Source organism: Pollachius pollachius (assembly GCF_949987615.1).
Source record: "Pollachius pollachius genome assembly, chromosome: 11".
NCBI classification, from domain to species: domain Eukaryota; kingdom Metazoa; phylum Chordata; class Actinopteri; order Gadiformes; family Gadidae; genus Pollachius; species Pollachius pollachius.
The window spans coordinates 8,109,150-8,135,349 of NC_136944.1; the positions used below are offsets into that span (position 1 = coordinate 8,109,150).

At 47.8% G+C, this 26,200-nt stretch overlaps 2 protein-coding genes across 4 annotated transcripts in view; both read right to left on the reverse strand.

Moving 5' to 3' along the window:
• The window catches only part of hao1 (hydroxyacid oxidase (glycolate oxidase) 1), a gene marked incomplete at both ends in the record, with an annotated part of 58,172 nt that overhangs the window by 24,764 nt on the left and 7,208 nt on the right, over positions 1-26,200 (reverse strand). The gene's annotated exons all lie outside the window — the stretch shown is intronic.
• smg1 (SMG1 nonsense mediated mRNA decay associated PI3K related kinase) overlaps positions 1-26,200 on the reverse strand; it is a 46,797-nt gene that overhangs the window by 17,840 nt on the left and 2,757 nt on the right. For 2 of the 3 annotated variants that reach the window (XM_079747013.1, XM_079747011.1), the window contains exons 4-43: positions 23,017-23,153; positions 22,530-22,588; positions 21,728-21,941; positions 21,460-21,585; positions 20,804-20,876; positions 20,574-20,671; positions 20,047-20,220; positions 19,446-19,667; positions 19,241-19,342; positions 18,808-19,086; positions 17,931-18,061; positions 17,396-17,557; positions 16,904-17,022; positions 16,521-16,608; positions 16,037-16,138; positions 15,278-15,418; positions 14,600-14,850; positions 13,763-13,965; positions 13,172-13,333; positions 12,582-12,736; positions 12,050-12,198; positions 11,379-11,696; positions 10,847-10,991; positions 10,425-10,575; positions 10,192-10,312; positions 9,794-10,045; positions 9,127-9,278; positions 8,473-8,614; positions 7,944-8,088; positions 7,241-7,376; positions 5,925-6,143; positions 5,509-5,689; positions 4,561-4,722; positions 4,127-4,350; positions 3,732-3,886; positions 2,945-3,167; positions 2,337-2,583; positions 1,545-1,774; positions 689-934; positions 133-271 (exon numbers count right to left, since the gene is read on the reverse strand). In XM_079747013.1, the coding sequence (XP_079603139.1) occupies positions 133-271; positions 689-934; positions 1,545-1,774; positions 2,337-2,583; positions 2,945-3,167; positions 3,732-3,886; positions 4,127-4,350; positions 4,561-4,722; positions 5,509-5,689; positions 5,925-6,143; positions 7,241-7,376; positions 7,944-8,088; positions 8,473-8,614; positions 9,127-9,278; positions 9,794-10,045; positions 10,192-10,312; positions 10,425-10,575; positions 10,847-10,991; positions 11,379-11,696; positions 12,050-12,198; positions 12,582-12,736; positions 13,172-13,333; positions 13,763-13,965; positions 14,600-14,850; positions 15,278-15,418; positions 16,037-16,138; positions 16,521-16,608; positions 16,904-17,022; positions 17,396-17,557; positions 17,931-18,061; positions 18,808-19,086; positions 19,241-19,342; positions 19,446-19,667; positions 20,047-20,220; positions 20,574-20,671; positions 20,804-20,876; positions 21,460-21,585; positions 21,728-21,941; positions 22,530-22,588; positions 23,017-23,153 (6,735 nt within the window). The remainder of the gene's footprint in view (positions 1-132; positions 272-688; positions 935-1,544; positions 1,775-2,336; positions 2,584-2,944; positions 3,168-3,731; positions 3,887-4,126; positions 4,351-4,560; positions 4,723-5,508; positions 5,690-5,924; positions 6,144-7,240; positions 7,377-7,943; positions 8,089-8,472; positions 8,615-9,126; positions 9,279-9,793; positions 10,046-10,191; positions 10,313-10,424; positions 10,576-10,846; positions 10,992-11,378; positions 11,697-12,049; positions 12,199-12,581; positions 12,737-13,171; positions 13,334-13,762; positions 13,966-14,599; positions 14,851-15,277; positions 15,419-16,036; positions 16,139-16,520; positions 16,609-16,903; positions 17,023-17,395; positions 17,558-17,930; positions 18,062-18,807; positions 19,087-19,240; positions 19,343-19,445; positions 19,668-20,046; positions 20,221-20,573; positions 20,672-20,803; positions 20,877-21,459; positions 21,586-21,727; positions 21,942-22,529; positions 22,589-23,016; positions 23,154-26,200) is intronic. The other variant, XM_079747012.1, reaches the window with a different exon arrangement.

The following is a 26,200-nucleotide window of genomic DNA, read 5'->3' on the forward strand; positions in this document are numbered from 1 at the left end:
TAAGTCGCTTTGGATAAAAGTGACTGCTTAATGCCATAACTGTAAAATGTTATGTGAATGAATGTTGTCAGGATGAATGAGGGCGGGGGGAAGGGGGGTGCTGGAGTTGGAAAGTTGGGGAGTTTGATTTACCTTTTTCAAAGCACACGTTATAGTCGATGTGCACCACCTCTCCGGTGGTCATGTCAATCAGGACGTTGTCGAGGTGACGGTCGCCGAGGCCTATGATGTATCCCACCATCGACATGACGGCAGTGGACCTCGCGTAGGACTGTGGGGTACAAGAGAAAAGGTGAATAATCATTTAGATAATACCACGTTGATATACAAGATCTAAAAGTAAAAGAACACATGTCAGATGTTTGGAGATACTAGAAGCAATACAAAGAGTAACTAGTAACAACTGGAATAGTTACTAGTAACTACAGAATAAGTACTAGAATCGAATGAAAAGTTACTAGCAAACCTGAAATGCATAAATCACTATTGGAATAGTAACAAGCTACTCATCAATAAGTACCAGTAACTAAAAGATTATTACTAGTAAGCCTTGAGGTACAAAAAGGTTTAAACGGCTTGGCATACACAACTAAAGAGAGCAATTTTGGCAGCCTAGCCGGTACACTGATCAAACAGATTGCCATGAGCGCCTTGGTAAACCCTCCGGAGGCTTGGTGGAGAGGCTGACCTGAGTGACCCGCCACCATTCGCTGGGCGTGGTGCAGGAGCACCACAGCTCCTTGGCCAGCAGGTTGGGGGGCGTGGTCTCCATGAGCTCCTTCAGAACCTCCTTCATGACGCCCAGCGGCCAGTCGCGACGCGACACGTCCAGGCTGAGGCCCATGGCCTTGAGGGCCGGTCCGATGCGGCTGTAGTACAGCTCACTGGGCCGCGGCACCAGGGGCACGGGCTGGGCCTGCAGGGAGTCCTGGACCTGGACGCGGGGAGGCAGGCCAGATCAGTCACGCAGGGAAACAACACAAAGACCAGTCACAAAAGTCATTTATATTTTTTTCATTTGCATGACTCGTTTCGAAATATAGCACACATCGAAATTCCAAGATCAATTCATCTGTATATTTAACGTTAATGTAAAAGCTACGCCTTAAATAATAAACTTGGTTCATAATAGTCTGAGGATTAATTTCAGTCTACTGATTTCCTTCAAGCCGATTTAATGGGTGGTCTATTTGCCCAGCTGGACTTAGAGGAAATGCAAACTACAAAAACAGCGAAAGGGCGGGAGAGTATCCAGACCACATCCCTTCAATCCTGCTTTCCAAATAGCAACCTTTTTCTTTTCATATGTACTTCACCCTTACATAGTAAGGGTGAATTCACGAATTAGCACACCTGTAGGGCTACCCAGAGAAAGATGTGTGGGTATTGCAACGCAGGAAGAGTTTATTAGCTGACTTTTAAGATTAATATTATCAGGCCGATTTCCTTGACACGATACTTCAGTAGGCTTGTTGTGGCTCAAGCTCTCTGTGATATTTGATGGTTACATGACATTGTAAAGCGTGTGTATCGAAGGGTCCGACCTTCTGGGCCTGCAGCACGGCCTCCCTCTGCTGCCAGCGCTTGTAGAGGCCGAAGAGCGGCACGGCGCCGTCCACCCACTGGATGAGCCCCGAGCGGGAGCCCAGCGGCGTCACCGAGTAGTGGCGCGCCTGGAAGTGGGGCTGCTCCTTCTGGTTCACCTTGGTGAACATGGTGTTGACGATGGACAGGAACTGCATGATGCGCTCGTCGAGGTGTAGGTCCTCCAGACCTGGGGAGGGGAGGCAGCAGAAGGGTCTGAGCAGCCGTAGGGCGGAGCCGTTCCCTCTCATCGCACAACGGATTGAGCCCATTAAGACCTTTGTTTCAGAATGAGGCCTTCAAATGAAAAAAACAAAGCCGCTTGATACAAAGTGCACCGCCCATTACACACTTGAAAAGCATGCATTATTGTATGGTGTCCGTCCTTTCACAATAGTACTTAGCATTGTGTCGCATCTAATCCCACCTATGTTTGTTCAATGCGGGGGATGGGTTAACCTTGCTAGGCACTTGTTTCTATGAACATCCTTGCTGTACCGACTGCGATATATTGTAGTGTCTTTCTTCAGACAAAATGTACTTATTGTACGTCGCTTTGGATAAAAGCTTCTGCTAAGTATCCTAAATGTAAATGTCCTCTATCTTAATATAGTGCTTCGAAAGTGGTATGTCAAACCCCAATATAGGTTGGTTTGCTGTGATGTTTTGTGCATATAATGGACAAAGGGTAAACAAAGCAAAAGTGATACCCAGTACAATATCGTGACGGTACATTTCGCGGGGACACCCACCTTTGAAAAGGTAGGGGTAGTTGCGTCCATCCGAGCCCAGGAAGAAGAGCTTCTTGGGCTTGGTCTTGGTGGGCAGGATGGTGATGGTGTTCCCCACGCTCTGGATGGTGATGGCGTCTGTGGCCGACACCTCCCCCGGCATGGCGATCTCCGTGGCGGCCATGGAGGCCAGCCGAGGGCTGATCTCGTTGAGGTGCAGCAGGTAGCTGGCTCTCTTCTGGGACCGCTGCTGGAGGCTGAGCATGATCTACAAAATAAAAGCCACGAGTTCCTATTAACCATCGTCATTCTTATACGCATCTCTGACACTTAATTGTTTTCATTTGCACCGTAAAACCTTGGGGCACTTCGAACATTGACAGTACAATAAACTGACCTTCACTTTACAAAAGAAAAAGCGTGCAAAAATATATATTTGTAGCATTTTGTATGAATATGAATAACGATTTATACTATTGAGTGAAATCCAGTAAGAACTCTGAGTAGATGCCCGTATCTCTTTCAAGCGGAAACTGCACAAAGAAGGGGGATAACTTAATAGTCAAACAATAATTGGATAATATTTCTTATTTGGGGGTTAGTCTGTCGTCTCAGTGAGGCTCCGCTACCTGCTTGAAGGGGGCCCAGCTGCTGGCCGGGTTGGCCGGGTTGTTGGGGCTCTGCAGCCGCTCCAGGGCGTTGCTGATGGCGTCCCGGTAGGTCTGCTGGAACCAGGTCTCGTGCGGCGTCTCGGCGGGCGCCGCGGTGATGCTGCAGACGTGCTCCAGTGCGAATACCACCGGACGCATCAGGGCCGAGTGCTTCTCGCGCATGATGGCTAGTTTCTCATCCCTAGGGAAGAATGCAACGGCGAGCGGAGCGTTTCAAATCATAATCCATGTTTAAGAATTCGGCAGTTCTAACTGCCACATTTTAAAAAGGTGACATATTATACCACCAGGTGTGAGTGTGATTAGTCGTTACAAGCCGTTTGGAAAATCGGCCTCTCCTGACATCACAGGTGTGCGTGTCCACCTAAATGTATGACGGATAGATGAGCATTTCTTTTGCTACAGTCCACTGGGTAGGCTGGTAGACCGATCTATCCAGCACACATCTAGATGGACACGCCCACTTGTGATGTCAGAAGAGGCCGATTTTCAAAACAGCTTGTAACGGCTAATCACTCACACTGGTGGTATAATATGTCACCTTTAAGGGAGGAGCACTCCGCCTTTCGGGGAAATAAGATTGTTCTACAAGTCCCGATGAGATGCGCTCCGCAATCAGCACAGTGCTCCATTCGACCGAGCCAGTCTCTGACTGCCCAAATCAACGGACGCTGGCGAGAATGACTAGCAGCTGAATCGATGGGTCAAACATCATCGTTGTGGGCTGCTCCTTTATCAAACTCACTTGCGCAGCGTGTTGTTGTTCTGGACCCTCTTGACCTCCTCCTCCAGCTGCTGAACCCGGCGCAGCACGTGCATGTGCTGCTGCTGCAGCACGCCCAGCCACAGCTCGTCCCACAGGAGGGTCACCCTGCGCAGCTCACTCACCAGCAGCTGCACCTGGGGGACGAAGGCCGCAAAGCCTCACACATCCATAGCGCTAGCATGGCGCCTTCTCTGTTTCACTCTACTCTGCCCAGAAACTGGTACGAAACACTTCTACTCTCTGATTGTTCGCCATCATCTCCAGTTAAAGGGTACCGCCGCCGTGTGTGTGTGTGTGTGTGTGTGTGTGTGTGTGTGTGTGTGTGTGTGTGTGTGTGTGTGTGTGTGTGTGTGTGTGTGTGTGTGTGTGTGTACCTGCACCACCATGGTGGGGTTGGCTGAGGCCAGCTTCTCCACGATCTTGCTGTAGCAGTCCTGCATCATGGCCTGGTCCAGGCTGGAGCACAGTGCGGCCAGGTCCTCCCCGCTGCCCTCGCGGCCCCCCGCGCTCTCCTGGGAGGTGGGCAGGCTGGGCTCCTCCTCGCCCTCCACCGCCATGACCCCCAGGAAGGGGGTGAGCCCGGACGGGAGCTTTCCCCCTGAGAGGGAGCGAGCCAGAGAGAATCAGCTAATTGTAATAGAGCATAAATAATATGCTAATATAAATAATAAGAATATTTGATATAGTGCTATTCAAGAAACTCAAAAGATACTTTATTACAGCGATAAAATAAAAGGCTAACAATCAAGTATTAATTAAAACCTGAAACATCTCCAAGCAGTAGAGAGGACAGGTGGTTGAGCCGTACCGGTGCTCTGAGCGTCCCCCCCCAGGGATAGCGAGCCCACGATGGCGGGGTAGAGGATGAGGTGCGGAGAGTCCTGGGCCACGCGGCACAGCAGGCTGCAGATGCTCTGTCTGATGTAGACCTCGGGGTGGTTGAGACGGGAGAACAGCTGGGGGATGATACCTGAGGAGGAGGGAGCCGAGCGCTTAGGGACTGGAGGAGATAATCAGTTCTCAAAGGGGGGGGGGGGTGTGTGTGTGTGTGTGTGTGTGTGTGTGTGTGTGTGTGAGTGAGTGAGTGAGTGGGAAAGTGTTTGTATCTGCAAGAGTGTGTACACCTGCAAGAGTCTGTGTGTCTCCGTGTGTGTGTGTGTCTGTCTTTGTGTGTCTGTGCGTCTCTGTGCGTCTGTGCGCGTCTGTGTCTGTGCGTCTCTGTGTGTGTGTGTCTGTGTGTGTGTGTCTCCGTGTGTCTCTCTGTGTGTGTGTCTCTGTGTGTGTGTGTGTGTGTGTGTGTGTGTGTGTGTGTGTGTGTGTGTGTGTGTGTGTGTGTGTGTGTGTGTGTGTGTGTGTGTCTGCGAGAGGGAAAGTGTTTGTATCTGCAAGAGTGTGTACACCTGCAAGAGTCTGTGTGTCTCTGTGTGTGTGTGTCTGTCTGTGTGTGTCTGTGCGTCTCTGTGCGTCTGTGTGTGTCTGTGCATCTCTGTGTGTGTGTGCGTCTGTGCGTCTCTGTGTGTGTGTGTCTGTGTGTGTGTGTGTCTCCGTGTGTCTCTCTGTGTGTGTGTCTGTGTCTCTGTGTGTGTGTCTCCGTGTGTGTGTCTCCGTGTGTCTCTGTGTGTGTGTCTCCGTGTGTCTCTGTGTGTGTGTCTCCGTGTGTCTCTGTGTGTGTGTGTGTCTCCGTGTGTCTCTGTGTGTGTGTCTCCGTGTGTCTCTGTGTGTGTGTCTCCGTGTGTCTCTGTGTGTGTGTGCGTACCCCTCCAGGGTGCGGTGGGCGTGGAGGCCAGACCCAGCTCCAGGCCGTCCCGCAGCTCGCTGGCGTGCTTCACCAGCAGACGCAGGAGACGCAGGGTCGCCATGACGATCATGTCGTCGTTGCTCTGCTTGCAAGTGTCGTTGGACAGCAGGAGCTTGGGGTCTTCCTCGTTGACGGGGACCTGATTACAAAAACAAAATGGCGACTTTAGGACGAGTTCTCTCCTCTTTATTCCTTTCTGGTCAGAATGTGGTTAAGAGAAGCTGTCTAACAAAAAGAAAATCAAAACCCTCAAGCAAAAAACATTTGCCCCTTTTTCTCTGACTCGAGTAAGTATGAACGCATAACCATCACGGGGGTAGCGCGTCGGATCCAGTCGACGCCCACCAGAGCAGGACATCAACCAGCGGGCTCACCTTCCCGGCGTTGAGCTTGAGGAAGGTGAAGTAGGCGGTGCAGGCGACGCGGTACAGGCTGAAGATGCGGTCCGCCACCCTCCTCCACACCCGGACCAGGCCCTCAGTGACGGCCGCGCCGGTCTCCCCCAGCCAGGGGCAGGAGGCCAGCAGCTGCCTCCAGATGACGTCCACCAGGTCGTCCTCCTCGTCGTCCTGCTGCAGGGCCAGGTCCTCGTCCTGGAACAAACCAACCGCCGTTACCCACAGCCGGTCCTCCGTCGGCCATGGGGCAGGCCTCTCTTTGAGGGCCAGTACCACTACATTCTAGGATGGATCCGTTATACAAGGACATTCTAGGATGGATCCGTTATACAAGGACATTCTTGGATGGATCCGTTATACAAGGACATTCTTGGATGGATCCGTTATACAAGGACATTCTTGGATGGATCCGTTATACAAGGACATTCTTGGATGGATCCGTTATACAAGGACATTCTTGGATGGATCCGTTATACAAGGACATTCTAGGATGGATCCGTTATACAAGGACATTCTAGGATGGATCAGTTATACAAGGACATTCTAGGATGGATCCGTTATACAAGGACATTCTAGGATGGATCCGTTATACAAGGACATTCTAGGATTGATCCGTTATACAAGGACATTCTTGGATGGATCCGTTATACAAGGACATTCTAGGATGGATCCGTTATACAAGGACATTCTAGGATGGATCAGTTATACAAGGACATTCTAGGATGGATCCGTTATACAAGGACATTCTAGGATGGATCCGTTATACAAGGACATTCTAGGATGGATCAGTTATACAAGGACATTCTAGGATGGATCCGTTATACAAGGACATTCTAGGATGGATCAGTTATACAAAGACATTCTAGGATGCATTCGTTATACAAGTACATTCTAGGATGCATTCGTTATACAAGTACATTCTAGGATGCATTCGTTATACAAGTACATTCTAGGATGCATTCGTTATACAAGTACATTCTAGGATGCATTCGTTATACAAGTACATTCTAGGATGCATTCGTTATACAAGTACATTCTAAGATGTATTTGTTATAAAAGTACATTCTAGGATGTATTCATTATACAAGTACATTTTAGGATGTATGGAGTTGCAGTATAAGAGTACATTTTAGGATGTATGGAGTTGCAGTATAAGAGTACATTTTAGCATGTACGGAGATTCAGTATACGAGTACATTCTAGGATACATGTGTATCTTAATGGCATGCAGAAGTCCGGCTGAGAGCCTCCTCTATGAGCCATTTTCAAGTGAAAACTATAAAAGCGCCGACCTGTATGCCAGCCTGACGACACATGGCCTGTCCGAGGATGCTGAAGATGACGTTCTTGTCCTCTTCACTAGCGTCTGGCAGCAGATCCTCGATCTCCTTCTTCTCCCCAGGGAGCAGGGGAACACCCTCCCCTTGGCTGCAGGGCGAGACCAGGTACAACAAGCAGGTATGTTAGGGAGCCACGCATGGAGGGAGGACAACTCAATGCAAAAGACCCAGTATCACTCTGAGCAAATTCCTCGAAGATAATGCAATGATATTGTTTAGAGATTGTTTGTATACAAGATCAAATACTGTTAGATGCCCACTACCTAATGCCATTTCACTAAGCTTGAACAGTAATAAATGTTAAATTCACCAAAATATTACGAAGCAATACTTGAGCGCTTAATGATTTAAACTATATACTTAATTCCAGAACAACAATGTATGTGTAACAATGAGTTCATAAATACACCTATACAATACAGCAAGATTTCACCCATTTCACTTATTTGGCTTAAATGTCACTTCCCTACCACCAAATATATTCATAAAGGGAACTTCTAATATGTTGTGACCCTTTGTGTAGTTTGACCGCTTTGGTTCACTTCCAAAAAGGGTAGTTTTGATGGCAAAATGTACCTATCACCAGCCAATGCAACCTTGTGAACAAAGAGGGATTTCTATCATTTCATTGTGCAACAGTTACACACACACTAACCTGGCGTTGTCCACCACTTTCCTGCCCCAGCGATAGGCCCAGCTGGCCAGGGCGGCCCAGGACTTGGCCATCTCTGGAGCCAGACTGGTGGAGAGCTGATAGAGCTGGCCGAGTACAAAGTCTGCCTCACCAACACCCACACTCACTGGAGAGACCAGAAATGAAAGAAGGAGAAAAAACGTTGAGTAAAGCTAATTGAAGCTCGATGAATGGTCTGCGCGTGTGTTCGATCATGGCACACATGACTGACAGCAAGGGCAGCGGTAGAAATTTGTAAAGGAGTGTCAAATGCATGTAATCACACACAATTATTACAATTGTACACAATTATGTGCCACAATTATTGTGGCTCTTTGTAGTCTTTGTTATTAATAATCTTATCATGCCCCTTTTCGATTTCGGATCGTTGTCCTTTTGCTTGTGCCAAATATCCCATTGCTAAGGTTTTCTCTGTCAAGGGTTTCTACGTCCGAGCCCTCCTGCCCAGTCTGCCCCCCACCCCAGCCCAGCGGCGCTGTGAGGGCCTGACCTGTGCTCTCGGGGGTGATGCGGGAGGTGCCCAACTCCCCCAGGGGCAGGGCCAGCAGGGCGGCGATGTTGCGGCCCAGGAGCGACGCGGCGCCCGGCGCTACGCTGGTGGTGCTGTTGACGCCACACGTGTTGTTCACCACCTAGACCAAAGCAACGGATCACAGGTGGTTGGATCATTGAACAAGAATAGATGCGTGACATTTAAAAACAAAGCAGGGAAAGAAAATCAAAAACCCCACGCGAGGGGCGTTTCGCAGCCCTCATTCGGGCCTCAAGCAAAAATCGTTTGCACGTGTACTTTTATTATATAAAAGTATAACAATAACGAGTGTACCACTTCAGTCAGCGCCCCTCAAGTACAGGAAATTTAAAATGCTTTAAACTATACATAAACATGCTGAATTCCACCGTTTGGATATTGTGTGCGTGCGTCTGGAAAACTTAAGAACAAGTAGTATCAACCGTATGTAACTTGCAGAACCAGCCTAGACGAGAGTCTCAACGATGTGGTAGTTGGTTCTTGTCAATTCAAAGTCAAAAAGTATTCCTAGTCGACACAAGCGAACAAACGCCTTAAAAAGGTCGATGCATGCAAGGCATGCCTTCATATGCACCCATCCTCTCGTCAAGCTCCGGGCTCTTGAATCCTTGCCTGTTTGAGCTGTGGGGTCAGTTCCTTCCAGTCCACCAGGAGCCACTTGCACAAGTTGAGGACCGAGCGGCACGCGGCCGGCTCACACTTCCCCAGGTGGCCATAGGAGAGCGCGCACGAGCTCAGGGCCACCATGGCTGACACAGACTGGCCTGGGATGGGAGAGAAGGGGAAGTGTGGTGAAGGGAAGCTGGACACAATTGAAGTAACTGCCGATGTCAGGACCACAGCGCTTAAAAATATAGTACTTTTCATTGTGTAGCGTCTTATTCTAGCCATCGTAGTTATATACAGGGAATGGGTTAACCTACCATTTGTAAGAGTTTGGCAGTGGTTTCTATGAACATCCTTACCAACTTCTCTTTCTGACAAATGTACTTAATGTAAGTCGCTCTGGATAAAAGCGCCTGCTAAATAAATGAACAAATGAAATATATATGCACATCTTTTCATATTTCATACGTGCATTAGTGAATTACTGGATTTTGGTGACTTCCATTTTATATTCCATCCTCTATCATTTTACATTTTCAATTTTGAGCCGTGGCAATACCGTGTTGACTCATTTAGAAACCGTCTGGTAATAGTCACACTGCTGCACTTGGCTGGAAAGGAAATCAGGATACACCCTCACCCTAGCCCACCCGAATTAGTTCCTTCCCCTCACCTGCCGTGTAGAGCACTTTGGCCTTCTCCATCTCCAGCTCGGGCCCCCACTTCTCCACGGCTGTGCCCTCCAGGTTCAGGCACCTGAAGGAGGAGGCGAGCGTCTGCTCGTCGTCTGCCCCAACCTTCGCCTCCGGGTTGCTGCACTGGCTGAGGAGCCGGGCTGCCAGGGCAACGTTGCCCTGTTTGCGGGCAAACTTGACGGCCACGAGACACAACTCCATGAAGTGGCCATCGATGGCTGCGGAGGAACCTGGAGCGGGGGGGGGGGGGGGGGGGGTTCAAAACACGGTTGATTTCGGCTCGGTTGTAGGAAGACTCAAATGTTAGAAGACCTTTGCCAAATAGATTGAGTTTCCAATACCAAAAATCGCTTCACGCTTTTTGTTTTCCTTTTACCTTTGAGTTTGAGCAGTAGCCGTCTCTGGAAAACCGTGTAGCGCAGTGCCTGGAGCCAGGGCTGCACGTCCTGCTGCTTACAGGAGCTCAGAGCTTCGCTGTCCAGAGGGATCACACAGTCCTACGGAGGAACAGGAAGACAAACGCAGACTTTGTCATCCTCCACGGGGGGGGGGAGAGAGAGACAGGGCGTACACGGGTGAGACTGTGACAGTCAGGAGAGGGGAGCGCACCTCGTGTCCAGTGAGGGTGTTGTCCAGGGCGGTGGTGCAGTGCAGCTGCAGGGTGGACACGCTGGGGAGGCAGCTGGACAGGGTGAGGGTGGAGAGACGCAGGGGGCCCAGGGAGATACGGCCCGTCTGCTTCAGGTAGCGGACCAGGGTTCTGCAGCACGGCGAGGGAACCCGTCAGCGATAAGACCTCAGTAGTTTGCAGCGGTATTTTATTTGTACACGCTTTATTGTTTAAGATGAAATTGTATGTTGCGTTTGTTATTTTCCTTGCTACCAATTTTTTGGGGTGAAATTGTCTTAATATTGCTTTTTGGGTTATCCTCTGCAAAACTACTTCTTTACACTCAGGGTGAATAGACTGACGGAACGGCCGGTCACTTGACAAGACTGGAGGGCTGGTTGGACTTGGCGCCGGTCCTTACTCAGTGCTCTGTGGGGCCTTGTGCTCCAGCTGGTTGTTGGCGACGCTCATGGCGCTGACTGCACTGCGGAGGAGCTGCACCTCGATGGCCTTCTGGAGCTCCGAGGGGTCCAGGCTCAGCACCGAGGGCAGCAGACGCTTCAGATCTGACCACAGCATGGACATACACCCACGAGTCAAACGGTATAGACACAAATCAGGGAAATGCATACTATTGAACTATGGAGACTAAAGGAAGAAGAAGAAGAAAGATGATTAGGAGGAATGGGGTGGGGGGGGGCACTGAGATCACCCACATTGACGGCTCCTAGGGTTGGGGTTTGGGTCGCTAACTACATAATACACACACACGACTTAAACTGACCTATGTTTTCAAACTCGTCCTAATATCTGAAAAGAGTATACAATACAGAAATGTGACCAAACGGAACGGCTTCTTTCAAACTAAAATGTGCCACCCCAAAACAAAAATGGAACCCTGCAAGCCATGTGCATCGCATTGTCCAGCGGTGGAGAGACAGGAGGGTAGCTACCGAGCTTGTCCTTGGAGCCGGCGGCGCTGAGCAGGCTGCAGTCCTCCCCGGGAAGAAGCTCCAACTGGGCGCCGCACTGCTCAAAGTCTCCGTCTTCAAAGTGGCTCAGGGCCTGGATGTAGTTGAAGTCCATCTTGAGGTGGACCCCGGTCGGGGCGGAGGAGTTCTTCTTGAGGGCCTGGACGCTGGCCTGCCACTCCTGCACCGAGGCCCAGTCACACAGCGCCACGTAGCACTGGCACGCCTTGTTGGCCAGGAAGTTGAGCACCTCCGAGGAGCACTCGGTGGACTTCAGCAGTACCGTCTTCCTGCCCTCGCCTGCACGGACGGACGAAACGAATAGGTTCAAAACACAGACCGACTCGACGTGAAGAAAAGGCCGCTATGTTCTTCTAAATCACACAGCATTGATAGCGTTCTGCTTTCCCAGTCACCAAGCAGGTAATCAGTCCTTGTGCCATGGCTTTGTTACATACTTGATTCAGATTCATCACACACAGCATTAGCGGTCTGTCATTTCTGAAGAACATACTGCTGCTACCTATTAACAGGCCGCTGCTACGGACGCAGTTCTGATCACAGATCATCAGCACTTCTATAAATCGTCTGTATTTGATAAACATTAACGGCTTGTTATAGTTCAGTAAATACGTATGGTTTTATGTAGCGACCGTTGGCCGTGTGCTTGGGGCTGGATGCCGCGCCGCTGCCGACACTGGGGGCGGATAGCTTCAGCAGGCGACCGGAGCCCAGGATGGAACAGTCCATCCCTGTGACGGCGGTCAGCTGCTCTTGGTACTCGACAGCGGCCCTCTCAAAGCTACAGCACAGAGAACACACAACACAAAGAACACTAAATGATGGTTGAAGTTGAGCTGTTAAACCGGCTCTGTACCCTGGGTATAACCCGTCGTCCGCGGCTGGGTTCTGTGCAGCGCAGCCCTTTGTGGATTATGTCAAATTGAATAGTATGTCACTACAAAGCTACGTAATAACTAGTTTGTGTGGTGCAACCAGTGATTAGGGATGCGTCAACCCCGCTTAAGTAAACCCTTACGTTATAACCAGGCTATGCTTTGAACTACGCTGAGCTACTGCAACAGGTCCGTGGTACAAAAAGAAGCAGATCCATAATCCATAACAACCGTGTTTGTCCTTCAATGACGCACCCGATACCCAGATCTTAAACCCTGAGGCCCTTACCGTCCCTCGGCCTGCAGGGCCACAGAGGACAGCCAGGCCAGGCTCTTGCCCGTGTTGCAGAGGTTCCAGGCGGCCAGGCCTTGGATGGCCTCGGGGCAGCGCAGCTCACACAGAGCCTCAACCAACATCATCAACGGCACCTCCAGCTCCGGGCCCTGAGGGAGAGGGTGGGGGGGGGGCGGAGGTCAGCTTCACTTCAACAATGTCTACATGAAATCAACAGTTAAAAAGGGTAGTGTAGATTTGATTTAAGATAATTATTTGAGGGTCATTTGTTAGGAATGCCACAGTGATCCAAATATTTTCAAGTTGACTGCCCTAGCCTCTGTATGAGACAAATTAGACAAATGTGTTTTGAAGAATATTTTTCCCAGTTGATTTGGGGGAATACATTTTTCATTCAATCCCAGATGTGTAAAAGGCAGCACTTCTCATTGGTGGAGAAACCGAGAGGGAGGGAGCAGAACTTTTTTGGTTGAACTCTTAACCACCCTTAATCCTCTCCAGCTCTCTCCCTCTTTACAACTCTCAAATTCGAACCTACAGGCACCTTTGACTGCGTTTGTTCCTGCTCCGCTTCCCCAACGTACCTGGGTGTTGCTGTTCTTGATCTCGGTCATCAGGTCAAAGCCGTGGCGCACGGTGACGGCGGGCTGGCCAGACAGCAGGCCCACCCTCATCAACGCCAGGCGGATTCTGGTCAGCCAGTCCTGGCAGGTCTGGCGGTTTGTATAGAAGAACGTCCTTATACCCTGAGAAAGGAGTAACAGAGTTAGATAATATACCACTAAACTTACTCCAATTGTAGACGCATCCGCGATTCTGTAATATAGAGAACCATCTGAAGAAGAAATGTGACGTGGTATTCTGATTGACTACGATTAAGCGTCACATCTATGCGTGTTGTTTTGTGTTGGTCTAGTACACACACACACATTGCTTAGCATTTTTGGAGGTATATCAGTCCGGCATATAGCTGAATAAATGGGTGGAATGACAGAAACTGCCAATACTTCATAGAAAATTTCCAAAGGGATTTATATCCAGTGCCGGTCAAAAGTAATATTTTCGATCGTGTATCAAGATACGAGGAAGAAACGGCCGTTTGTTTTTCGGACTTGAATAGCCAAACCACAGTGGGGGGGGGGGGCTCTCGGTTAGGTAGCGCTAGGCGGACGCACCTTGGGCGGGGCGGTGAGCGCGTTGGCGCAGCCCTCGTAGGCGTTGTACATGAGCTTCTCCAGGTTCTCCAGGAACTGCAGCAGCAGCGTGAGCCGCAGCTGGTTGGAGTGGTGGCCGTCGCTGTCGCCGCCCGTCCCGCTCCACGCGCCCAGTTCCTGCTGCTCCGGGTTCAGGCTGTGGGCCGCCAGGCTGCGGATGATGGCTGGGGACGCAGCGAGCAAGACGGATCACGTCAGACAGCGGTTTTGAGGTTATTCTGAAACAAGAGCTTTTAGGGAAACGCCTCTGTGGGTATTTAAATGTTTTCTGTGCGTGGGCGTTGATGTGGGAAACGGATCATTTTTGATACCGACATCATGACCCGAGTTTGTACAACTTTAGGTTCGGGAATGAATGTTATTCCGTGGCAATTTACGTATAGGCTCTATCCAACTGCCGTTGGTTTTTCAGCCAACCCTTCATACTTGTATGGAGCTTTTAGTTTTATTAGACATGTTCATTCTTCTTAGTAGTACTTCGTCTTATACAAATTATCCAATATCTTAAGAGTAGCAAACTTGAAGATTTCTGTTTTGCTCTTTGGTAAAAACAGAAATTCTCTTTTTTTCCCCCACAAACAGTTTGGCCACAGACACCCTGCTCACAACATTCACAAAACTGCATGTGGGCTCAATCAACATTGCGTTATAGAAGCGAGATAATGACTTAACAGAGATTTATTGGCATGAAACGCTTACGATTTCACCACTTTAACCACGGGGTGTAAGTCAGAGGATGTTTTGCCCATCAGTATTGGCTCCTCTATGCCTAGTGTCTCTCCTCCGGCCTTCCCTTACCTTCGATGGTCTGGAAGGTGTCCTGCGCGCGGCCCAGCGGCGTGCGCAGCTTGGAGAGGACGGTGAACTGCGCCGCCTCCCACACGGCCCACTGCCACAGCACCACCTCCGTCTTCAGCAGGCCGCGGGGAACGCCGCCGCCGCCGCCACCGCCACCGCCGCCGCCGCCGCCCGCCGAGCCCCCGCCCTCCCCCGCACGCTTCTCCAGCCGCTGGCAGCTGTGGTACAGACGCTCCAACCACGGGTCCTTACTGCGGAGACGGACACATACACACACAACTATTATGCAACCACTTCATTTCGGATGCTTTTGTATACATTCTCATTGTACCTCGAGACCTCCCTCTGCCCAACTGAAAGGCGTTACAAATCTAACATTCTCTAACCGTGGCAAACACTAGAAGCCCCTCTTCCCCAAGTCCCCGGTGGGTACCAAGTTAACTGGGCCTCTTTGGCCACGGCCGATCTGAAGCCTTATATCCCATAGAAGAAGAATCCCATTGTTTCTGCAAAGACGCTTGGACAATTCTGCCTGACGTCATATGGCTTCCCGTGGTCGTGCAGCGGATTAAACCATATAGTTTGCCGTCAAGAGCACACCACCATCCTCCAAAAACAATACATCAAGAGAGGCTTTACGCTTGAGGGTAGGATATAGGCATGTAGCTCTGCACATACCCCCCGCGGTGCACAGCTCCATACAGTATGAAGCTGATGATGTCGCTGAAGTCCTGTGGGTGCAGCGTGCCACTCGGGGAGCGGCCCATGTGGCGACGGATGGTCATGGAGATCTCGCCCATTTCTGGGTGGCTGTGGTTGCTGCATAAAAAAAAAGAAAAAGTATACACAAAACATACATCAAGAACATTTAACAAAGCTCCAAAATTAACCCTCTGCACCCATTGGCCAGCAACTCTGCACTTCGATAGACACTTTGATTGGACTAAAACGGTTTCTTGCCTTGCTACCCTCATGGCACCCATTGCACTCCTACCCAACCTGGAAGGAAGAGTCCCTGATCCTTCTTAAGGAGTCCTTATGTTTATTATGGGAGGTTTCACTTGTTCTTTGCGCTTTAAGACCCTGATCAAGGGCTACACACTTGAATTACACCACACTGTGTACACCCATCTGATATATGCAGTGGCTTATGAAATTGGCATTGCAACAAAGTTAATGCGGCAGAAAAATAAAACCGACAGAAGTAAATGAGAAACATAATTGCATCTGTGATTGTGTAGCATATAGAACACCCTTAAAGAGAAATACAATAGTATGTGTTCTATGGACTCAACCAAAGCCCTAGCACACACACACATAACTTATAAATCGAGGTGGGATATCAGTCTGGCAAATATATCGAATGAATGGGTGGAATGACAGGAAATGGCCATAGGTCATGGAAATGCTCTTGATTGTGTTTGTCAAACATATTACCCAAGTGCCACGCTCAGAGGGATGGTCCTTAGCAGCTTTCCGTAGGCCTGCCTCACCCTGACCATTGAGTGAACCAGTTGGACTCTGCACACATCCACACACCTGGGAAACGAAGCACAGTCACACATCGGTTAGAAACAGTTTCACAAAAAAGAGTTGTGTGCAATGGCTATTACAACAGCCACATACATAGGAGGTCAATTAAACCTGAAATTGAATGAAATTATATTATCTAATGTCAGTGACTATTGTCAATCAGTCAGTTTGATCAGTCAGTATGTGGGTGACGAGTGTGTGTGTGTGTGTGTGTGTGTGTGGCAGTATGTGCGTGAGAGTGTGCGACAATATGTGTGCGTGCGACCGCGAGTGAGTTTGTGTGCGACAGTGAGTGAGTGCGTGTGCAACAGTCAGTGAGTGAGTGAGTGAGTGAGTGAGTGAGACAGTGAGTGTGTGACAGTGTGTGTGACAGTGTGTCTTTGTGTACCGCTGCAGTAATTCAGTGGACAGGGATGCAGAGAGAACCTGCAGGCTGTTGCAACTCTGGAGGCAGATAGTAGGTTCATCGTTCAGAGCTGTCCAGATGCATGGAGAGGAGAGGAAACATTGGTAAAAAAGACTCCTAATTTCTAATACATTGAATATACTTTGTCGAGCGCGACAACTGGCAGAGCGACGCCACTGCATCCAGATAACACAGGTTTTTGAAAGTGTAACTTCATTGTCATTTTTAAGATCTTTACGACTGCACATTTTGAGTGTCAGGGTTTATTCATCAACTCATTATCAAGCGATGCCATCAATATCTTTATCAATTCACAAAAGCTGAAAATACCATAGCCCTCCTTTCAGGTTGTCCATTGAGCTTACCGTTGGCAAGCACGCCTTTGCAGAATTTGTGGAAGGAATTCAATGAAAACAGGGGAGCATAGGTGTCAGTTTTCTTCATCAGCAATGAAATCTCCTGGGCCCAAGTTAGCAAGAGCTTCCTAAACATGGCAAATAAATACAAGACTCAGATTGACAATAGATTGGCAGTTCATTTAAAATATTTTTTTAAAGTGAAAAAGAAGCTTCTATGCCAGATAGCAAGGTATGGCCTAACTGATTTTGTGGAAATGTGGGTTGTTATTTCCACATTCTTAAAGATTCAACAAACTTCTACCAGTAATACTTTGAACAGGGCACTTAACACAGCACCAGTTGAACAAGACTTCTACAATATGGACTATAATTATAATCAAGCTAAAGAAAACGTACAGTCAAACCTTGTTCTCAAAAGACCTCTTCTGTAACTATTCTATGTTAGCTAAAGGAATATTACCATGCATGTACTGAACACTGCGAGGTGTGTGTATATACCTGGCTTCTGGGTAGAGATGCTCCTTGGACAACAGGGATCCCAGAAGACTCAGGAGGGTGCTGAAGTGTTTCTTTGTCGCCGTGGTAACAGTGCTGATGACGGCCCCGTCAAACAGGGAAGGGGATGAGGTGGACAGGCTCGCTGAGATGAAGTGGTCGTGCCTGCAGACAATCAGGAAGACGCACAAAGGGTTGGCAGAGCTCCACATATCCCCAGGAACCTTTGAATAACGATACTTGGCTTGTCGTTAGTTTCTAGACTATTACCGTCAACTGACTTTCGTGGCGGGAAAATCCGCAGTTGTTCAAATATTTACCATTGCCACAAAAAAAATGTATGCTTTCTGACTCAAACTATGCAAGTCTGAGACTACAGTTACTGGAAATAAATAGACGTGCACGTTTCCCTCTCGAGACATTTTCTAGCACAGATAAAGGAATTTTGTTTCTATTGAAGGGCTGCAGTCGAAGAGATACACAGTGCAGGTGTAATGTCTCATTTGCTTTAATGAGTGTGTGTGCAATAGAGGGTTACCTTGTGCAGTGGGAATAGAGCGTGTACAACACAGAGTACTGGACCGCCGGGTAGTGCACCGCCAGCTCAGAGTGAACCATGGGCAGGTTCTGACTGAGCAAAGCAAACACTGTGGGAGACAGAGCCCACATCTAAAAACCACAGAAGGTAGTAAGGTTAGGGATGACACGTTTGAACAAGTGCAATAAAAGAATAAGAACTAACGGGTAAAATAGATAAAGGACAGCTTGAAGAGGAAAAAGAAGACAGAAGGTGAAGCGTGAAAAGAGATCAGTCCTATCTGTTGAAAAGAAAGAACCTTCAAGTCACGCTCAACATTTTCTACTACTTTCCAGTTCAATGTTGTATACCGCATTCATTTTAAAATAATTTACAACACGGGTATGAAGCAGCAGTCTCTTGTATTGGAAAATAGCTGAGAGCGATGGTTTAATGGTTGGTTTTAATGAAATGCATTGATAGTCTTCCATTACTTCCCATTTCACCGAGACACTATTCGCCTAACCAACATACAAAGCTGCCCTCTATATGTAGCCATTTAAAAATGGGGCTGAAGGTTAGATTGAAAAGCTACAATTTGTGTGGAGTTTTCTTTGAAATGCCGTAGCCCTCCATAAGCTAATAGTGATACACTACGACAATGTCTGACAGTTGATTGCTAACGTGGTAGAGAAGTGATGACACTGTATGTTTGCCTGGGATTGACAAACCATGCGTTCGACAAACAATCTCGCCTGACACACACACACACACACACACACACACACACACACACACACACACACAGGGTAGTTCATTTCAAAATCGAGCCCTCTTCTCTTTACAACTCTCCAATCTTCCCTACTGCAGCTTCAAGTGAAAAGCAAGAGCGTCTTACCCCAATGAGGGAATTCTTGGTGTTGCCGATGGTAGTGAGGGCGCCGAGGTCGAAGAGGAGGGTGAACTCGGCCCTCTCTGGGGGCAGGAGCACTGAGGCGAAGGCAGGGTGCTGGATGTCAGTGGAGGGGGACCGGCCGGGGCCGTTCTCTAATGGGGCAAGGAGGCTGTCAATACCGCAGGACATCTCTCCCAGCACCAGCTTGTAGGCTGCCTCGAGGGTAGGGATGTTCTTCAGGCTCAGCAGAGCCTGGTACACGCCATGCGTAGCAGCCATCACCTGCAAAGACAAAAAGGAAACACGCAAAATTAAACCTTGAGTGATCTAGTCGTGTGTTCGACAGAAAAGGAGGAAAACGTGGTTCTGCAAGCAATCTACTTTTTTATTTACATAAACGGCATTATAAGAAAAGCTTAGATAGGGCCGGACTCACCTCTTTCTCTCTGTGGAAGCGAAGCTCCAACAGTTGAGAGTTTGGTGCCAACAGTTTTTCGACAAATGCCACAGGTAACTTGGTGTTGATCTGGTCCACAATCTGCACAACAGGCAAGTTCAGAACTCCATTCAGAACTTGATTCGGTAATGTTTGGATCACAAGCTCCAAAAGGCCTTGACAGGACGTTTCTGCGCGTCCTTACCAGGGTGAGGAGGCCCAGCACGGCGAGGCTGTAGTCCAGCCCGCAGCCGTGGCAGGCGTTGAGCTGGTCCAGGCCGTAGGCCAGCACCACCTCCGTCAGCTGAGCCGAGGGCTCCATGCTGACCAGGAGCACGCTCACACACTCGTTCCCCGCCGTGAGCACCGCCTCGGAGAACAGCACCTGCCGGGCGGTGCTGACGCAGGACAACACCCTGTTGAGTATCTGGGCGGGAGGGGAAGGGACGGAGGAGAGGTCAGTTGGAAGCAAGTCCCTACCGGCTGGGTCAGCTTTCAGCAATAAGCATCAACATTAAAAATGTTCATTTTTCTGTGTTTTTCCCCTCTCTGACTGAGATACGTTCCCACTCAGTGCTCCAAGTTGAGGTTTTTTTTTGTTTCTTTTTTCAAAAGGAGCTCTCTGCTCCACAGTCCGTTAACAGTTAATGCCACAAACACATGTAGGGGCACTCAAAAACATGCCTGCTTGTTAACGAATGGATCTGGCCTCAAGTAATAGTTTGGCCCTCAAACTTTGTAACTTTGCTGTTCAGCGTTTTGGTCTGCGATCCTTCACTGCCCATCAGAGGGGCGGGCCTCCTTACATCGGACACGTATTCCTCGGTGATGGGCGGCCCCCTGTTGGGGCTGAAGCGCTCCCCGATGCTGCGGACCACCGTGCTAAACACACGCAGCAGCGCCGCCAGCTTGGGGAGGGAGACCGTGGGGGGGGGGACGTCTTCGTCGGTGACCTCTCCAGAGCCCACATGGCTCAGGTCCTGAGGGTTGAGAGGTTTCAGGCGTCAGACGAAACAAACCCGCGGCACACTTTGTAACAGCCATTGGTCTCGCCGATGCTCACACTGACTGGAATGTATCTAAGCGGTGCTGAAGTATTTTAATAATGTTGTCGTTTTCTGAAGGATTATTTGGTTGATTTGAATAGTTTGGCCAGCCGTACAAAAATATATACACCAAAAAGGTTTTATACTCAATGGTAATGTAGAAAAATATATTTAGAACGCTTGTATGCTCAGTGGATTTAAATCCAACCCCTACAGAAAAACGGAAACTTTATGGATTAGAATTAATAGTGGCCGGCTGGTGCTTGCAGAAAATAAAGCTGTTTTACCTCTGCATAGGCTTCCATATCCTCCAGGAACTGCCCTAACAAGGTGGTGGAGAAGGCGAGATCTGCAACCCAGAACTGCTCCAAACTCTGCAGCCAGCCTGCGGCACAGACACAAGTAAAAGGGTTATCTACTACTTCAAGTAAAAAGTAGTAAGTTAACGGTAACCATTAATGGTTCCATGATCAGGGTACCATAAAAACGTCAAGTAAATTGGACAATGCCAACTGACCTGAGACGTTTGTGGTAAGCGACTGCTTCTGTGTGTGGTCAATGTGCCAGCCTACCAGGATGTCAACCGTGTCCTGAAAAGGATGGAATCACAGTTAGTCCATACATTGAGGGAATTTGTTACACTGGTCAGCAACTAATTGAAATATCTATTGATTCTGAATGTTTTGGGGGTATAGCAGGTTGGCACCCCCAGTTAATTAATTTGTTGGGGAGTTTAAGCACGGCGCAAAAAATAAGACTACGCTAGATTTAAAAGCAAGTAGAATCAAAACATTTAGAGAGAGTGGAGCCTTGGGATGACAAGGAAACCCCCCTCCTGCTAACAGGAGTGATGAGGCTGTGTCTCATCACTCCTGTTGGCAGGTGTAACATCAGTCATAATGTTACACAGCTAAGGAGCCTCAAACTGTAGAAGACCAATTGTGCTTCGGATGTAACTGACGAATGTCAAGTTTCGGTCTTAAGGCTCCACGCTCTGGATATTGTTATCCTACTTGTTGTTGTGGCTGCTCATAGACGTTGCATTTCCAAGGGAGTCTAGCTGCAATGTCATCAATAACTTTGTAATTTCCCCCACATTTAATAAACCAGGATGCCAACATGCATGTGGTCTTTCAGATCCCCAAAGTACAGAGTTCATTGCAGGCTACTCACCCTAAAGTTGGTACTGAAGACGTGTGGGTAGGAGCGGGCCACCTGCAGAATGCACTTGACACTCTGACACAGCAGCTCCGGCGTGTCCAGGTTCTCCAGGATGGACTGCAGACTACTCATCACAAGCTGAAACACAGGCACCCAGATAATCAGCCAATGAATGTGAATGACAGACCTGAAAGAGCAGTTTTCTAACAAATTACACTGAAATAATTGTGCAAATCGAACCCACCGCGGCTTTAAAGACTATAGGCCAATGTTCTCCTACCTGCATGACCTGGGTGAAGGCCTTCCTCTCTCCGGCTGCCTCCAGCCCCCGGTGCATCGCGATCAGGTACAGCAGCTTCACCTCATCCCGGCTGGAGCCGCTGAACTTCAGGAAGAGCCACTTGAAGATGCGCTCGGCCTCGTAGCTGATGGCCCCGCACAGGAGCCCCAGGCAGGCCGCTGCCTCCTGCTTCATCTCCCACAGCAGCTTACTGCTGCAGACAGGATGGAGAACAATATGGGCGACAACTTCAAGGAGGGTCAGTGTCACCTGAATGGGTGAAACATTAAATCATGAGAGAGCTTTTCAGATGATAGTAACCCGCCCACAACACACCAGAATTGATTAGTTAACATTTGTTTATTTTAATATGCAACTGAAGAATTATCAATTTAATGAATGAAGAGTGTCAAGTCTAGATGACTGAAAGTACCAACGGAAAGAAGTAAGAACTTGGTCCAATGAAATCCAGTGATAAAGTAAGCCTAGCATTCAATTGATCCAGCTGCACAAATCTCAGGATTTTTCCCCAAACATTAACTTGAACATTACGTCATATGGCCTTTTATTTTAGTATCCACTTTCATTTTACAAGGCTAGCGGTGTGCAATATCGATATGGCGAAAATACAATCACAGCTCATTGTGAATCACAGTATCACGATACTGCTAATCCTCTACACATTTGTATAGTTCAAGATGTGAAACAGTCATATTAAACACCCCTAGCCTAGAGCTTTAACCTAAAACACATAATACGTTTTCTCTTGGGTTCCATGGATGTTGATAGTACCATCCCTTACCTTTCATTCAAAACTTCATTCAGGGTACTCAAGGTGGTATCCATCTGTTTCACCAGGGCCTGTCATGATTGGTTATTAAAAGAGAACTGCTTCATCAACAAACATTGTATTCCAATCTAGTAAGTACAGCCATTAATAAACGCATTTCTTAAAAAAAGCAAGAAATCCATCTAATCAGGTATTTCAATTATTGTACGTCGTTTTTTATTTAATGTCTGCGTCCGAGTTAGGGTTAAGCTTATAGTGTAACGCTAATGTGTGTGGCGAATGTTGTACGCAACATTCATCATTACAAAAAAGTATTTAAAAAAACAGTATCAAAGTTCTGAATTGCAACCATGTGGATAACACGCCCTCTTTCCCAAGACTCTCAACCCAAAACAGATTTTTTTAACTGGCTCTTTAAAAAAGGCCCTGAGTCATGTAAAATGGATAAGGAGAGATTTAGCCATCAGGTTGATTTATCACAGAGGAGGGCTGAACTCACCACTTTGTTTTCACTGTGGCTGATGAACTCCTTCAGTTGTTTGAGGGTCAGCAGCCTGCGCTCCCGGTCATCCTCACGGGAAACACGGCGCAGCAGATTGGCCAGTCGCGACTCCTCTGTGTGAGGCATGCCTCGGTCTGCGGGGGACACAGACACAGGCAAACATTTAGTCACACTAATTGGGACTGTTACGGTGGTTTGATAACAGAGACCGCCATTGCCTTTAAGCTAAATCGACTGGACTGAATCTAAAAAGGAGAGGGCTGAAAACAAAGACCATAGAGGTTTAAAAAACAGACCTGGACAGACAATGAAAAGACTAATATGCCAGTGTTTTGATATTGCAGTGAGCAGTGAGTCAATTATTGACTATAAGAAAAAAGGAGGGTCTGCACAATTAGTGACACCATTGAGAGAATACCAAATCATACACTATAGCATAGTTAAGACTAGTCAAGTCTCGGTCTTCGAGCAAGGAGAACTTTGAGGAAGGCCTCAGAGACCCCAGCGACACCGTTCAGTGGCTGGGAGTGGAGTGCAGGTGCACCAGGCCACCATAAACAGAGCAGGAAGTAGTAGTAAGCAGTAGTACATAAATGGCAATAAATAAAAAAACAAAAAAATGCATATGGGGACATGGTTTTGTGGTCAGATAAGACTAACATGTAATTTTTTTGGCAAAATGAAACTCAAGTGCTATGTGTTGTGAAACCTAACACTGCCCACACCTTAATAACACCCTCCCTTTGGGGATGCTCTTCCTCAGCAGGGGTGGGCATCTGTTCAGAGTGGATACATCTACATAGGGCTGGGCCATATATCGATATTTGAAATCGATATTTTTTCAAACGAGATATGGAGCGAGGCGCTATCGTCAACATCGATATAGTTTAATTTGCGTTGAAAGTACAGCATATTTTATCCAAACAAAAGCAGTTTCGAACCGCAACTGCCGCCTGCTACTTCGTAACTCTGCTTATCTCTCTCCCGCTCTGCCTCACACACACACGGCCCGGCCCCCCTTCCACTCACATGTTTTTTAAATCCCCTACGGCGCGAAACATGGAGTCCGCCGGCAAGCGCGGCGCAGAGGAGCTTGTATGTAAGCAGAAGACAAATGGCTCCATAGTTTGGAAATGTTTTGGGTACAAGGTGTCTGACGAATGACAGAATCAGGTTTTTTGTAGAGAGTGCTTCAAATCTGTCGCAACTAAAGGGTTGAGTAGCCTACGACCAACCTCTTCCATGCCTTGCAGCAGCACAACGTGCTCAAAAATGCGTGCAGCGACCCAAAATCTTAAGCTGTCTCGACATTAATTATTTTTTATTCAGATAAAGGCAGTACAGCAATTGTCCCAAAATAATTCCGGACTCCCGGCGGGTGTCGCTCCATGTCGCGACTGTGCTTCAGATTGATGAGGAAGTGGAAGAACCAGAGACGGTCGGGACGGGAGATATATTAATAATAAAATTATTATTAATATATAATAACATTCACAAAATATTAGATAAGTTAATTCATCTGTTGATGTCTTTAATTATCATCACAAAAGTAGGAAGTGATTAGCAAACTCTGAGTAGCAAACTCAGATGTATATATATATATTTTTGAAAATCACTCATGGAAATGTACATAAAACAAATTGTTGCATCGAGATGCATCGATAATCGCTTTAGAATCTAATCATAGACCTCATAATCAGAATCGTGAGGTGCCAAGAGATTTCCACCCCTAGTAACGGTAAATCCAAACGGTAGGTAGGTAGGCTATAGTAATAATGGTAACTCCCCCCCATCAGCAAGGCAGGTTAACGAGCACAGCGACGCAGGTAGGCTGGAAATTAGAGCACAGCGGCGCCACCGATGTAGAATGACCAGTTGGAGCGCGGCAACGGCAACTATGGTATTGCGTCAACAAATATCGATATTTATCTTATATCGATATTCTGCTTGAAGAAATCGAGATATGACTTTTGCTCCATATCGCCCAGCCCTACATCTTTATACACAGGATCAGGACACTTGGTAATTTTAATAGAAATATTGAATGCTTCGTAGTTTCTGATTTAATAATCATGGTTTGATAGATTATAAATCAGAACGTCAAAACTCCTCGGTTTTCACAATTTTGAACTGGCCCAATTTGGGGAGGACTGTTAGCGAGAACTTGCTGAACATTTACTTGGAACCAAACAAATTGCCTTTTAGTGTGAACATATCAGAATTGGCACCTTAGCACGAATCGCAGCGCCATCCATTGGGAGCCTTTATAATAAACACAGAGCAAAACGTATGTGTTGTCTACAAACACTACGCACGCTGCCCAACTCGATGGATCTAAAAACCCACTGGATCTAAATCACACTGACCTTCTCCAAAGAGCACTTAATTGATATTTAGGCTACAGGTAGAGTGCACAGTGGACAATTAAATTAATCTAGAGTTAACAAGCAGATTGTTTTTATTAGAATTTATTCCCCAACGACCAATCGATTGGTCGGAGGGTTGGCCGAATTTCAACCAAGATTTTTTTTGGTTGACTACAGCCCTACAAAAAGGTAGGCATCCTATATTGGCTAGGGATGCACCAATACCGACACCAGTACTCTGACCCGATACTGTGCTCACACTCTAAAAACTTCCCAGATACAACCACCCAAAATCACTTAAGCAACAGGATGTTGAAGTCAAATTACAAGTTTTCTTTTTTACGCGGTCAATTTGTCCCATGTGATCATCAACATAGTAATCAATGCCATTTACTTTACTGTTACTGAAATAAGTCCCCAATTTAGAGAGGACAGGGGCACCGGCGGCGCGGTTCGTGTGGACGTTTGGCGTTCTGCTTGGGCAGCAGTTTGGCTGTGGTGTCTGGGAGAAAGTTACACTTTTCAGAAACTTCTTGTATAACCATCTATTTATCCAATACCCGCGTCCGAGGGTTAGGCTTCCCGAACACATAAAAGCATCATGCTACAGTGTGTGGATGGTAAAGCCTTGTCTGAGCATCGATTTATTCAATACCAGCGGCCAAGGGGTGGGCTTCACGGACACCTATAGCATATTGCTACGGTATATGCTGCATTGACTCACTCACTAAAGCGCTCATACACAACGATGGTACTGTAGAAGTAACACAAAGCTGCTGTTGGCCGTAACCATGGCAATAGTGGGGCGTGATTTT